The sequence below is a fragment of the Pundamilia nyererei genome, unplaced genomic scaffold, assembly GCF_000239375.1.
Source record: "Pundamilia nyererei isolate P.nyererei 1_Seehausen unplaced genomic scaffold, PunNye1.0 scaffold00047, whole genome shotgun sequence".
NCBI lineage: Eukaryota > Metazoa > Chordata > Actinopteri > Cichliformes > Cichlidae > Pundamilia > Pundamilia nyererei.
In genome coordinates this window covers 1108109-1122044 of record NW_005187448.1, presented here as the reverse complement: position 1 = coordinate 1122044, position 13936 = coordinate 1108109, and the positions used below count along the sequence as shown (strand labels likewise).

Below are 13936 nucleotides of genomic sequence, written 5' to 3'. Positions count from 1 at the left end.
GGAGGATGCAGCCCATGAATTTGGACATGTCCAGAGTATAATCGCAGCCTTTGCGGTTAGAAAATTGCACTTGATCATGTCGCGATATTATCGCAAATGCGATATATCGTTCAGCCCTACTGAAAACCGATAAAAACCAAACATTTCACACCTGAGCCTCTACTCTCACGGCCCGGTACCAAACGACTCACGGACCGGTACCGGTCCGAGGCCCGGGGGTTGGGGACCGCTGACTTAGGATACCTTTTATTTCCAGGGATGAATTTGAATCAATTAAAAACTGAACTATGTATTTTAGTCAAGACAATGTCTTTAAAACAGTTTTTTTGTTTAGATAGTTGGACGTACAGGATGGACAACAAACTATGTGTGACTCACTATATCAGCCATCAGGGGGTCGTCTGGATTTGGCTCCGCCATGAGTAGCTGTATGGAAGTGAGGACTGTGGAGATGTTTAGAGATGGCTTCCAGGCACCCTGAAAAAAAAATCAAATAAATATAAAGACAACACTACATCTGAAATGTATAAAATGCAACATATATCCTTGTGTCCACCATGTAATGGTGTTGAAATAAAGAGTTTATTATGTACTGGAAATCTGTTATAACCTTTGGTGGCAGTTTAAGAGCATCATGGCAGATCCGTCCTGAATTGTCAATGTTTGGATGGTAGATTGGAGTCAAGAATCGTATTTTGGGAGGCTCAAACGGGTACCTAAGAGAAAAAAAAAAGCATGTCAGTCCTGCTAGAGTGGAGTGAGAACATGTAACTAGTAGAGAGAAACCCATCGACGTTAAAGCTCAAAGAAGTACCTCTCTGGAATCTTGACCTCCAAGGAGAAGACTCCACCATCATAAGGAGTTCCTGATCCACCCAGTATCTCTGGAACATAACAGGGGTTAAAGATATGGTCATGTACTTGATATATTTTAATGACAGGATCCACTGCAAAAATGGATGTCAGAGTGATCTTAATCAGGTGAAATATTCTGAGTATATAGTATAGGTAAATGTATCTTGGCAATTTGTTAGGTACACCTGTTCAACTGTCTGACAATCAGCTAATCACGAGGCATCAACTCAGTGCATTATGGCATATAGACATGATCATTGCAACCTGCTGAAGTTCAAACTGAGCATCAGAATCGGAAGGAAAGCCGATTTAAGTGACTTTGCTAGTAACGTGATTTTGTTAGTGCCAGACATGGTGGTCAGACTCTTTCAGGACCTGCTGATCTACTGAGATTTTCCACATACGCATCTCTAGAATGCACAGAGAAATGTCCAAAATGAAAAATGTTCAGTGAGCAGCAGATCTGGGTCAAAATGCCCCACTGATTTCAGAGGTCAGAGGAAAATGGCTACGCTGGTTTGAGCTGATAGGAAGGAAACAATCCAAAAGAGCCTCGATGAACGCATAACGCATCAAATTTAGAAGCAGACGGGCCGCAGGAGCAGAGACCACACTGGGCACCGCCGCTGTTAAAAATTACGATAGTTGTGACTAAGGCAACACAGAGGTCCAACCTGGTACTAGCAACGCACATAAGAAAGTGTCTGGCAAGTATAGCTTTAGTCGTTTAAGTGACACAGTAGTACATACGTGCCCGGAGGTCGTCTATCTGATCTTCGGTCTGCCAGCATGTTATCCCAGGGGGGGGCTCGGTGCTTAGCATTTGAAGTTCACGTTTCAAACGAGAAGCCCTCTGCATTCTGAAAAACAGGCAGCTGGCTAATTAGCGTTACACTTAAAGTTCGTGGGTCAGTCTCCGCACACGCTTGTAATTATTTAATCCTAAACGTAGAACATTTACTGTCAAATTGCTCAATGAGACAGTGGTTTGTTTGTGATGTTAGCTGCCTTCTTGTGATGCTGAGCTAACGCCTTTGCTTACTAATGTGAAGGCCGAGAAATAAACACCTTCTTAGTGCAAAAAGTCTAATAACAACTTGTCAGGTGGAGAGCACCTCTCGTTTACTTACTTTTTATCAGCTGTGCACTTGATAATCACTGTCTATCTTAATCGAAATGTCAGTTTCACAGCTCTCGGCGAAGCAGCGTCATCGACTCTGTTTTGGATTTCCCTCTCCTTACGTAAGCACCGCCCGCGCGCCGCTCTTCTTCTTCTTCTTCTTCTGTTGGATTTATTCAGATGAATTACCGCCACCGTGTGGTGCCGAGTGTGAGCTACCAGGAGGCTACTTCTGCGCACAAATAACACAGCATCATTTTTATTTTTAATTTAACAGTGTTACAGTGGTCATCCTGCAATCCAGTAGCCTCTCAGCTTGCCGCTCGAAACACTGGCCACTAACCATTCATGTGTATGTGTGAAATGTGATTCTTAGAGGATACTAAAATCACTTTTCATTTATAGCCTTACAAAAAGGAACAAGAAGCGTCTCCTGGTGGCTCTCTGGTCTCTAGTCGGTATTTACTTATAAGGTAATATTTGTGTATTTTCAATATATGAATTTAGTTTTCTTTGTTCTTTTCAAATGTAATTTAAGAGGTTTCAAATAAGGGTGGCATGACAAATGTATACTTTGGTTATACAAATATTGTCTAGGAGTAGGTAATGGATAATAGGTACTGACTTGTAAAAAAAAAAGGGTTTAAAAGACCTGAGCATGTGATCTAATATTGCACTACAATTTACACTACTGTATATCTAACTAACAAAGAAGTTCATCATCTTTTTCTTGACAACACTTTCTTTAAAGATATAGGCATTTTGGGTAAACTTGAATGAAAAGAAGACACATGTGAAATGTAAAAGCGAGATCAGAGGTCAAATATGAAATTATATTTGGAAGCAAACTATAATGTGGTACTGACCCCATATAACAGTATCATTTCCCAAATGTTGCCAGTGCAAAAGTGCAGTAGACTTTATTTTTTATTAAAGTTTGACCTTATTTAACCTCGAAGAAGAAGACAGAGGTCCAAAGTAACGCGATATTTATAATCCCCATGTATAATTAAATGCCTGTATGTCTATATGACAGTACGAAACATAACTGTAATAAGTAACTTGATATCACATTATCACTTGGACCTTCAGATCCATCTGTTGACCCTGAAGGACAGAGGCCAGTTATGATATGACATTTTAAAATCTTTTAAGATGCTTTTTGTGGACTTTACATCCATCAATCATTAAGTTGATGGATGTAAAGTAATTATTAATGGATTGTTAACACGTCCCCACTCTGCAAAGTTTGATCACAATTCATTCAAAAGCTTTTGAGCTATCGTGTTTAAGGACAAAATGACACACACCCCACCGCTACCAAATATATCATTTCTTGGTGGAGCTGACACCATGAGTTTTGTTTTATTTTGACAGCAGAAGCACTATAACGCTTTGGTATCATCTTGTGTGTTTTATTCTTTCTAATTCTTTTATTCCTGTTTTCCATTTATTGCATGATTACACATTCATACAGTTGGGTTTCCTCCATAGAGTTCTTCATTATGTTTTATTTCCACTTTTCACAGTAATGCTGTTTTGAAGCTTTAAAATCACCATACTGTATACTGGTACTGATGTAAGAACATTGCACGTAGGGAATGACAGAAAATGATATAAAACTTCTCATCTGTATATGTTTATCATTATGATAAGTTCAAGTTTATCCATCTTCAAAAGGAAGACCATTAATGACTGATGTAATCACACTAAACTTCATAATTGCATAAGTATCTTATTTGAAGGCAGTGGCAAAGATAGCCTGAAAAGTAATGTTTCTGTCCTGCTTGTCCTCCATTCTAACATCAGTGAAGCCGGAGTCTCTCAGGGCTGCCATGTAGGCCTCTGGGCGCCAATTTTCCCCTGGCATCACCCCCTTCGCTGCTATCGTAGCCACACGAGAAAGCCTCAGAGTTGTGACCATCAGGGCTCCTGGGTGGGTTAAAAAGATGGGGAAATTCAATTTGAGAATCATTATTTAAGGACAAGTTTTGGAACTAAATCTGTAAATCAAGTTTGCCTGACTGCCATGGCATTACCTGGCTTCATCACCCGGTGTATTTCTGCGGCTCCTTTTCTAAGATCAGGCCAGAAGTAGTAGCAGTTACAGTGAAAGACTCTGTCCACAGTGCTGTCTCTGAGAGGCATTGCTGCTACGTCACAGTGGTGGAGCGTCACTTTTTTACTCGCTATAAGTTCCATCATTTGTTTCTTTGCCATCTGTCAGACACAGAAGAATTACAATATTGTCCCTGATTAGCAGCTATGCTTTTCTTAGGTCTTAGCTGCCTGCTCAGCAGTGCTTGATTTTTATTTATTTATTTAATATACAACAAAGGTATGCAGAAGAACGCACAACACATCAAACCTTAAAGAAGCTGGGCCAGACCACACCAGGTGCGATCAGTTCAGAACAGGACATTGTTCACTAGTAGACGCTAATTTGCATGGGCTTGATAGAAGATTGGAAAACTCTGCATGGTCTGATGGTTCATGATTTCTGCTGTGGCATTTAGGTTCAGAATCCTTGGTTTTAACGTAAAACTCATTGTTGCAGCCACGGGCAGCACAAAGGTGACCCCTTAAACTGATTTTAGTCTCATTATGAGTTATTGGTTCTGTTAATAATTAGCTGGCATAAACTCACAGCATCAGTGGAGACATGAGCACATTAGTGATGTCACATTCTCCACTGACACAAGATGGCGCTAAACGTGTTTTAAAAACTTTCTTAAATCCAGCTACACAGACAGTGTTACATCTATGTTAGTTTTGGAGAGCAGGGCTCAGTGATCTAAATTAGATTTTAAACATCAAGTGTTTCATTCTGACTTTAAATGGCCTCCACATCATCTCAGGGGATACCTCTGAGATATGGTGGTATCACTTCATGGGTGTCCAGCAGCCAAATCTGCAGCAACAATGTGATTTTTCCCCTCATGTCAATATGGACCAAAATCAAAGAAATGTTTTCAGCACCTTGTTGAATCTATGACACAGATAACTCAGGCAGCTCTGAAGCCGGTGAAGTAACGAAATAAGTGGCCAGTGTGCGTATTTTCTCCGAAATAGTGCATTTTCTTTTTAAAGGCTTGCAATGTGTCTGCTTTAGCAAGGCTGAAGAGGCCACGACAAAGCTGTGTGCTTTTACTCTTTTTCAAAGACACTCTTCGTAACAGTAACAACCCACATGTATTAAATAAACTTGAATTTGACTTGTTTGTTCCACTCTTTCTACCTCACCTGGTGCATGTACTCTGAGTAATCCACCCCTATAAGGTGGCCTGTGGGGCCCGTGAGCAGTTTGGCTGCAGACTGTAGACCCAGACCGGGGCCATGACCCAGCTCCAGCACAGTGTCCCCAGGTTGGATGGCACACAGCTGCACAGCACTCTCCTCCAGGACCTGATTGTAAGCTGTGAGCCACTTGCTCACCAACCACCCTGCAAGTGATCGCGTGGGACGGCCCAGCTGTTTCCCCAGTGGTTCAGCCCACATGACTAAAAAAACATGAAATATTTGGCTAAAAGTTTCTGCTTTCAGGTTCAGCGGTGTTCAACGTGAGGACACGGTGTATAACATGTTATACGTGGTTCGCCCTCACAGTGTGGCTGGACTTTGCTTATCATTATTTGTTGCGCAGTTAATGTTTAATCCGCTGATTTGTTTTAAAGCCAAGTAGAAGTTTATTAACATTGTTATTACTGAATAACCAATTAAAGTTGAGCACTTGATTGAAACTTGTAGATTTACAGACTCAGAGTATCGGGCCATCATTTTTCTCCGTTCAGGAGGATCCAAACAGCTGACACGGTGCCCTCGCGCAGCACGCAGTTCACACGGGTACAGGACAACATGGCTGCCCCTCTGACTCTCGGTGCCAGTTGCCCGGATAAAGCGCTTACATAGTTTCGTTTACAGTCAGCGCTCGTCGGCTCTCAGCCACGCCGCAGTTTAGTCTTCCTGGTAGTGGGAGGAGCTTGTGCTTCATCGGCGCACGCGCTGCTCCGTTCCGGGGTGTCCTACACCTCTTAAGTATCTCTGGCACTTCTTATCATCGACCACTTCCTGTAGTTTTCTTGTATATTCTGGCCACACGGGTTACCGCTCATGTATGTATTGCGTAATAGCGAAAAAGAAAGAAAGAGAAATAAAAACGATTCAAAAAGTCAAACAAAAATAGGTGTCACCCTCCCTCCACCCGCATTTCATTTATGAAGGAGAGCGTCTGCTGCAGCGCTTCTGTAAATATACTACTGCGTGTCTAAACAAGTGCAGTCAAAGGTTTTGGAAATGTCCTCTGTCGTTGCTTCCTCCAATCATCCTATTTTGCACACACCCCCCTGCAGGGATTATATTTCTTTCGTTTTCATTTCCCGGAAGGGTTGATTGTGAAAATAGTGGCGTTTAAAAAAATCTTCGAGTGTGTCCGTTTAAAAGTGAGTTTTGTTTGAGACGTGACCCGAACTTTGTTTTCATTCTGCTCATGAGGAAATCCCTCTATTTTCTGAGCAGTCGAGCAGATTAAAGGACATCTCCATGGAGAGCGTTTCCCCGTCACCTTTGATCAAGGTAAGTTAGTCTTTCGGGGGCAAATCGTTCAAAGCCTGTGGTCTAAAACCACAAAGCTGGAATCCGACTCAGTTTTTGTTTGAGCTTTCGTGCCTTAGTCGTTGGACGGTGACCAGCAGCTGTTGTTTATGCTCTCTGTCGCTCAGCATTGCTGCTCCAAAACTGCTGAGTACTGTGACTATAGCATTTGTATCGATGTTTTGTAGCAAGAAAACAGTCCTCCATCGATTGTACGTGAAAAGCAAGTCAACATTTATCCCACTGTGCATCACTCCCCACCTACCCAAGATCCTTTGGTTAGTCCTCCCACTCAAGAAGACTTGTGGCATCTGCCTGGAAGGCTGAGTGAGTTAAATGATCCTCTCTGTTCTACTTATCTGTTAATATTAATTGCAGATATGACTGCAAACACACACATACGCAGCACCTTCTGCAAGCACATTAGATGTGAAATGATGCATTTTTTGTTTCCAGGAATTAACCCGTCCCTGTGGGATAAAGATGATGTTTCCCTGTGGCTCCACTGGGCTCAAAAGGAGTACTCGCTGCGCCGGCCGGAGAAGGGCCGATTTGAGATGAACGGCAGAGCCTTGTGTCTCCTCACTAAGGAGGACTTCAGACGCCGCTGCCCCAGCTCAGGTGGACATGAGTTAGTAGATCGAAGTCACCTGTTTCCGTGGCTGCATTTTCATATGAAATCCCTCATTTTTCTGCAGGTGATGTTCTGTATGAGATCCTTCAGTGTGTGAAGCAGCAGAGGAGGAGTGTGGTATGTGACCCGCCTAACACAACTCCTCCCGTGGCAGCTGGACACCTTCAGGGTCCAGTCAGCTGCCAGGTAATCGCTCACACAGTCCAAGAGCCACAGTCTCCCAAAGTCAGTGGCACCCCGGGTGAGTAAAATTAAGGAGCACATTTATAAATATATATACTGCTATACTACAGTTCAGTGTAAAGGCAGACAGATGTATTTGTACACAAGTTGTAGACTCAGAGTGCTTTACATGGGGCAAAAAAGAAAATGCATTAGATCAGCAATAGAACGTAAAAAAAGAAAAAATCGAGTAAAATTGAAAGAAATGACAAGAAACGTAGCAGTGTGTTGTGTACAGTAATTCAACAAAGACACAGGGAGAGAGAAATGTTTTTGTTTAGATTTGAATGTGGCCATGATTGGACACACTGAACATTACCTGTTGGTCTGTGTACAGAATAATAGATAAAAGCACCTTTGGTTTGGTTCTCATCAGAGGCTCTGCCTCTTGTAAAGTTGTAGGAGGATCTCTAGTCTTCAGGAACATTTGTATCCACATAAGAACTCGTTTATTCTGGTTGGATCGTGGGTGTGAATACTTCCTGATCTACCACATGTGCAAACATATCACGTGGGAATCTTTTCTCTTTCCCACTTTTGTTTTACGCTACATGTGAGGACATCCATTGACTTCTTATCCCCCAAATTTAAAGACTGACGCTAATCAATGTTTGCTCACCCCTAACTGAAATGTTTTCCTTTGCTCTGTGCTTTTTCTTCACATGTGAGGAATAGTGATTCGCTGGCAAACCCTCATTATTTTGTGATTGGGTACTTTGATTGACTTCTCTGCAAAAACTGATTTTATTTGCTCACCTAATTACATGATGCGTTAAGCAGTTATCACATAATTTATAATGATGAAGAAATGGAAATGCTGGAGTACCAGAACCATAAATGGTGTATGCGTACACTACACAAAGACACACACCCACAAACGTTTGTCAAGCAAAACAACTGTATAATCTTTCCCAGAAAAAGAATGTGTTGGCCAATGGTCTGCAGTTTCCTGGAAAAAGGATCCTTTAACTCTCAAGTTCAGAAGAATGACTTTGTTCTGCGCTCTGTCTGCTAGAAGTAAAACAGTCTCTGTGTTAAACATTAGCTTGTGCTAAGCCTGATATTATAAAATGTTCATGTGGCTGTAAAGTCACTTTTACTTTCACTTTAGCGTTTCACATTTCCTCATATTTCTGACTCACAGTTTTACCCGCTTTCACCACCGCAGTGTTGGCTGCTGTCGGGGCCACTGTAAGCAGCCAGCCAAAATCAGTGTCAGCCCTTACAGATCGCCCCATCTGCTACACCTTGTCTGCACCACTCACACAAAAGAGTGAGTAATGGACAAATGGCCATAGCAGAAGGAAATTGTCCTGCAATTCCTACTGTTTCAGAGGCTTCATTTCTTTGTTGCCATCTGTGTCTCTCAGACGGATCAGCGGGTACCTCAACATTGCACCACAATCAGGATGAGTGTAATCCCCAAACGAAGAACATCACCCCGGAGCCTCTGAACCTCTCCAGTCGAGATAAGCCAAGGAGTCCGCTGCACAAGGCAAACGGTCGCATCCCAGGTATTGTTACAATAATTTGTTGTCTATTGTGCTCTTCATGTATTTAATCACAGAAAACACACAGAATTGTTAAAACTGTGTCTCTTTAAAAAGTGAAGAAAAAAAATCTCATATATCATAAACAGCATTTTATATACAATCAGCAAATGCACCAATAACATGAACACACTCAGTTTCCTAGAAACTATTTTAAGTCCAACACGTTGGATTTGTTTGTGAGGTAAAGAGCAAAACAGACACAACATCCTGAAGCAATAACCCAAAAGTGGACCTGCGCTTTAAATATTCAATAGTTGGCTATTTTATTCTTTTGTTATGTCTAAATGACGGCTCAAAATGATATGTTAATGTCAGGCTTACAGGTACACTTGTGGTGAGAAGTTTCCTCGTCATGGGCGTGAATGTCGTGGCAATTTGAGGCTTTTAATGATTTTCTTTGAACTGTTCTTTGTCCGGGTGGAATGATTGTACAACATACATCTTTAATGACTTTAAAATGCAGAAATTGAACGGACAAGTTTAAAGTTATGTGGATTTTCTCTGATCCACACAGGGAGAAAAGTATACATACATTCACTTAAATCTCTTAATAAGTGGTGATGAAAGTCCTGCAGTGTTGTTTAACTACAGTTGGCTGTTTCTCTTTACCAAAATAATAAAAAAGAAAGAACACAGATAGAACTTCAGAAGGTCTCTTGAAATTTCTAAACAACTCCAGATTCCAATATTATCAGCAAGTGTGTGTAAGTACAAGTTATTCGAACAGTGCGACTACTCTTAAAACCAGGAAACCAACCAATTTACATGAATTTGACCATTTCTGCCAAGATGAATGGTAAGTGGCTTGTTGATGGCTACTAAATGCATCTTGCTGTGGGACATTCAACTATATGTTAGTGAGCCTGTGTATATATGCTGTTGACCCTGTGTGGATTAGAGAGAACCTAAAATAAATATAAACTTGTGTACCTAGTTCTTGTTTTCTAAAGTGGTTAAAGATGTCTGCTGTACAAGAACAGGTCGAATAAATCATTAAAAGATGTAAATGACCGTGGCATTCATCCACATGATTAGTGCATGTACACTTGTGACCACGCCATTTTTATAGGTGTTTATTGGAACGTGGCACTGAGAGTGAAAATATACTAAATGGTACTGAATTGAACTTTAAATACGTATATTTAATGACAGTAGTGTAAGTTCTGCCAACACGTGTGTTATTACTCTTCTAATCATGGCCAGAGTGCAGGCTGCTGTGGGACTATGTGTATCAGTTGCTTTGTGATGACCGTTACCAAGAATACATTCGATGGGAAGATCCGGACAGCTTGGTTTTCAGGGTGGTGGACCCCAATGGATTGGCACGGCTCTGGGGAAACCACAAGGTGAGTTCCCAGTTCTCTGTGCTTCATCCATCAGGAAAAACGGCTACACAGGTGGAGAATAAAACAAAACAGAAAAAAGCAGGGAACACTGGGGAAAAGTGAATAATGTAGTGCATGACTTGCATGACTAATGATGCATGATCTCTTTTTACAGAACCGAGAAAATATGACGTATGAGAAAATGTCTCGGGCTTTACGGCATTACTACAAACTGAACATTATCAAAAAAGAAAGAGGACAAAAACTCCTTTTCAGGTCTCGTCTCTGCTCCTTTCTTTGTCATCTGCTTTCTATTTTCCTCTTAAATAACATTCAAACTCATCCTTCCTGCCTGTTCGCCGCCTCCATTCAGGTTTCTGAAACTCCCTCAAGATATCAGGAAACAGCAGGTCGAGGCTTCCGGCGCCCTGGAGCACACTCCACCTCACGATGGCGACTTCCCGGACTCCAGTCCTACACAAGAGTTCTCTGAAGACCACTTTGAGGTTTCCCCTGATCGGACGTCTCCACAGCCTCCTCCGACTGGTGCACCAGTGAGATAGAATAAAACCGTGGATCATGTGTAGCAGCACGGCTCTTACCGAATAAAATAGGAGGTTGTAATATATTTATCTCGTGGTTTGAGCTTTCAGGGGAGGAAAAAATGCATGTACAGTCTGAAAAAACACAGTTGTGTTGTTTACTGTGAGATTATTTTTTTTTTTTTTTTCTCTGAATCAATGTGTGTATAACTGTGATCTGGGTAAACACTAATATTAAGAGTGAGAAAAACTGTGAAATTAATCACAGAATTATCCAGCCAGCAAAACTTAAAATTATCTGCTTCGTTCAATATAATCACATAACAGAGTTATTTTCATAAACTTTACAGGTCTTGCAGCTATGGGTTGGAAATGACTACAGTCCAATACGAGTTTAATAACATAAGAAAGGATAAATAACTGTTTTTGTTTTGAATGCTGGTTAATATTCAAGATTGTTTCCACCACTAGAAAAAAATTGCCATCAATAAGTCAAAATGTCAGGTTATTATCTCCCATTTTTGGTACGGTATCTGAAAGTTTCAGCTTACGTAGTAATACCTTGAAATCTTCAGCGTAGCTCAGATTGGGATTTTTACAAATTGTTATTTTTTTCAGTGGTGGAAAGCAGCTTTTTCTATCCGTAGGTTAAGTATTTGGTGTTTCATTGTGTGTGTGTGAAAAGTTGCATTGAACTTGCTTTGGAAAAATAAATATTTTAATGTATACTTTATTGTCCCTGAGGGGAAATTTCTCTCTGCATTTAACCCATTCACTCAGTGAAGCAGTGGGCAGCCACTGGACACCCAGGGAGCAGTGTGCAGGGACGGTACCTCGCTCAGGGACACCTCAGGGCAGCCGTTCAGTGGATTTGAACCCCCAACCTTCCGATCATGGGGCAACCACTCTACCTACTGAGCTATCCCAATTATATATGTTGGTAAAACATTTCATATAAATGTTTTTCTGAGATGAAAATGATAATGTTAACTTCTTATGACAAGCCAAACGTCAGGACAAAAATAGATCGTTGCTAAACAATTGCAATATTCACTCATGACAGTTGAATGGTCTGAATTTTGCCAGGAGGGGGTGCTGTTGTAAATTTAATAGGATTTACAATTCAATGATTCAAATACTCGTATTTCCTACAGTGGTTCAGCTTTTGAATATTTTTAGTTTTAAGGAAAAGACAAAAAGTCACCACATGTTATAAGACAGGCCTTAAACAAGACTGGCTGAGCCATTTACTCGTCATCTGCGGATGCTCGTCTTTTACTACGCCCATCTTTGACAATGCAGTTTTTACAGTATGGGCCTAAAAACATTTTGACCTATTAGGTACAATAACTCTGTTCAGCTGGAGCTGTAGAATTCGTAAAATAGAGGCTTGTGTAGAGTGTTTCACAGGCTTACATATCCATCTCCACTTTGTCAGTTTGATGTTAATTAAACAGATCAGACAGATGGCAGCACAGACGTAGACTGTAAACTGACATTTCAGCTTTTTTTGTCCCCACCTGAATGCAAATCAGTTCGATAATTTACTTATTCAACATGTCGATTTGATCCAAATAGTATAAAAGCCGCATCTGTTACATTGAGATTAAGTTCATTTGAAACTGTCTAGGTAGCTGGCATGGTTTGAGCAAAATACCAGAGCAGCTTACATTACATCAATGTCTCCTCTAATATCCAACACTGCAAAAATAAGTCAGCTTTGCTTAAAAAATGCATGTAAAGTACCAAGTAAAGTAAAGTTAAGAAAGTTAGAAAAGCTAGTTTATTATTGGTGCATAATGCTTAATGAGGTACACAACAGACATACACCAAATTAACCCCTTAAGCCCCAACGCCTCCTGATACGAGGGCAAAAGGCAGGAGATCAGTTAGGCTTGGAGCTTAAGAGGTTAATTTAATTTTAAGAAAGTCAAGAGTCGCCTACTTGCAGACAATAGTAACATTATCTGTCAGGAGTCAGACATCTCATGTGACTCCTGTGTCCAACAGGCAACACTGCATGACGTAAAGATCAGGCGGAAGTCAGTAATTGCTACAGGAGCCTGGGTGATGCTAAATCACTGTTTCCAACTTTAGAAACCTCACCACATTAACAACACGACTGAAGTAAAGGTCACAACTCGACAAAACGAGTGTTTTAATCTTAGACATTAACAGTCCCATTAGCCTCCAGTGCAGAACCTTCTACAGGGAGTGCAGAATTATTAGGCAAGTTGTATTTTTGAGGAATAATTTTATTATTGAACAACAACCATGTTCTCAATGAACCCAAAAAACTCATTAATATCAAAGCTGAATGTTTGTGGAAGTAGTTTTTAGTTTGTTTTTAGTTTGAGCTATTTTAGGGGGATATCTGTGTGTGCAGGTGACTATTACTGTGCAGAATTATTAGGCAACTTAACAAAAAACAAATATATACCCATTTCAATTATTTATTTTTACCAGTGACACCAATATAACATCTCCACATTCACAAATATACATTTCTGACATTCAAAAAGAAATCAGCGACCAATATAGCCACCTTTCTTTGCAAGGACACTCAAAAGCCTGCCATCCATGGATTCTGTCAGTGTTTTGATCTGTTCACCATCAACATTGCGTGCAGCAGCAACCACAGCCTCCCAGACACTGTTCAGAGAGGTGTACTGTTTTCCCTCCTTGTAAAGCTCACATTTGATGATGGACCACAGGTTCTCAATGGGGTTCAGATCAGGTGAACAAGGAGGCCATGTCATTAGTTTTTCTTCTTTTATACCCTTTCTTGCAGCCACGCTGTGGAGTACTTGGACGCGTGTGATGGAGCATTGTCCTGCATGAAAATCCTGTTTTTCTTGAAGGATGCAGACTTCTTCCTGTACCACTGCTTGAAGAAGGTGTCTTCCAGAAACTGGCAGTAGGACTGGGAGTTGAGCTTGACTCCATCCTCAACCCGAAAAGGCCCCACAAGCTCATCTTTGATGATACCAGCCCAAACCAGTACTCCACCTCCACCTTGCTGGCGTCTGAGTGGGACTGGAGCTCTCTGCCCTTTACCAATCCAGCCACGGGCCCATCCATCTGGCCCATCAAGA

At 41.1% G+C, this 13936-nt stretch overlaps 3 protein-coding genes across 4 annotated transcripts in view; 1 reads left to right on the top strand and 2 right to left on the bottom strand.

The window, feature by feature from the left end:
• The window catches only part of ube2t (ubiquitin-conjugating enzyme E2T (putative)), a 5804-nt gene extending 3657 nt beyond the window's left edge, over positions 1-2147 (bottom strand). The window contains exons 1-5 of the mRNA XM_005732502.1: positions 1986-2147; positions 1606-1715; positions 815-884; positions 611-716; positions 379-477 (exon numbers count right to left, since the gene is read on the bottom strand). Of these exons, the coding sequence (XP_005732559.1) occupies positions 379-477; positions 611-716; positions 815-884; positions 1606-1714 (384 nt within the window). The 5' untranslated portion in view covers position 1715; positions 1986-2147. The remainder of the gene's footprint in view (positions 1-378; positions 478-610; positions 717-814; positions 885-1605; positions 1716-1985) is intronic.
• A 1246-nt stretch (positions 2148-3393) lies between these two features.
• On the bottom strand, positions 3394-5473 carry LOC102202685 (uncharacterized methyltransferase YdaC). Its single transcript, XM_005732685.1, has 3 exons — positions 5219-5473; positions 4015-4195; positions 3394-3907 (listed from the first exon to the last, which is right to left on the bottom strand). The coding sequence occupies exons 1-3, from the start codon at positions 5471-5473 to the stop codon at positions 3711-3713; spliced, it is 633 nt and encodes a 210-aa protein (XP_005732742.1). The 3' UTR covers positions 3394-3710.
• Positions 5474-5734: 261 nt separating this feature from the next.
• etv7 (ETS variant transcription factor 7) lies at positions 5735-11544 on the top strand. 2 transcript variants are annotated; one of them, XM_005732501.2, is made up of 9 exons: positions 5735-6547; positions 6754-6892; positions 7022-7186; positions 7264-7440; positions 8590-8694; positions 8792-8935; positions 10178-10320; positions 10475-10575; positions 10673-11544. In XM_005732501.2, the coding sequence occupies exons 1-9, from the start codon at positions 6515-6517 to the stop codon at positions 10860-10862; spliced, it is 1197 nt and encodes a 398-aa protein (XP_005732558.1). In that variant the 5' UTR covers positions 5735-6514; the 3' UTR covers positions 10863-11544. The 2 variants fall into 2 exon arrangements, with proteins under 2 accessions (XP_005732558.1, XP_013766130.1); XM_013910676.1 differs by having other exon boundaries at positions 5736-6547; positions 8566-8694.
• The last annotated feature ends 2392 nt before the right edge of the window (positions 11545-13936 follow it).

Bases quoted from the DNA above. Each gene is read 5' to 3' on its own strand.
- LOC102202685 (XM_005732685.1), bottom strand. From the start codon at position 5,473: ATGTGGGCTGAACCACTGGGGAAACAGCTGGGCCGTCCCACGCGATCA. The intron at 4,196-5,218 runs GTGAGGTAGAAA...TGTGTCTGACAG, and splicing joins ACTCAGAGTACATGCACCAG to ATGGCAAAGAAACAAATGAT. The intron at 3,908-4,014 runs GTAATGCCATGG...TAACCCACCCAG, and splicing joins ACACCGGGTGATGAAGCCAG to GAGCCCTGATGGTCACAACT.
- etv7 (XM_013910676.1), top strand. From the start codon at position 6,515: ATGGAGAGCGTTTCCCCGTCACCTTTGATCAAG. The intron at 7,187-7,263 runs GTGGACATGAGT...ATTTTTCTGCAG, and splicing joins ACGCCGCTGCCCCAGCTCAG to GTGATGTTCTGTATGAGATC. The intron at 8,936-10,177 runs GTATTGTTACAA...AATCATGGCCAG, and splicing joins GGCAAACGGTCGCATCCCAG to AGTGCAGGCTGCTGTGGGAC.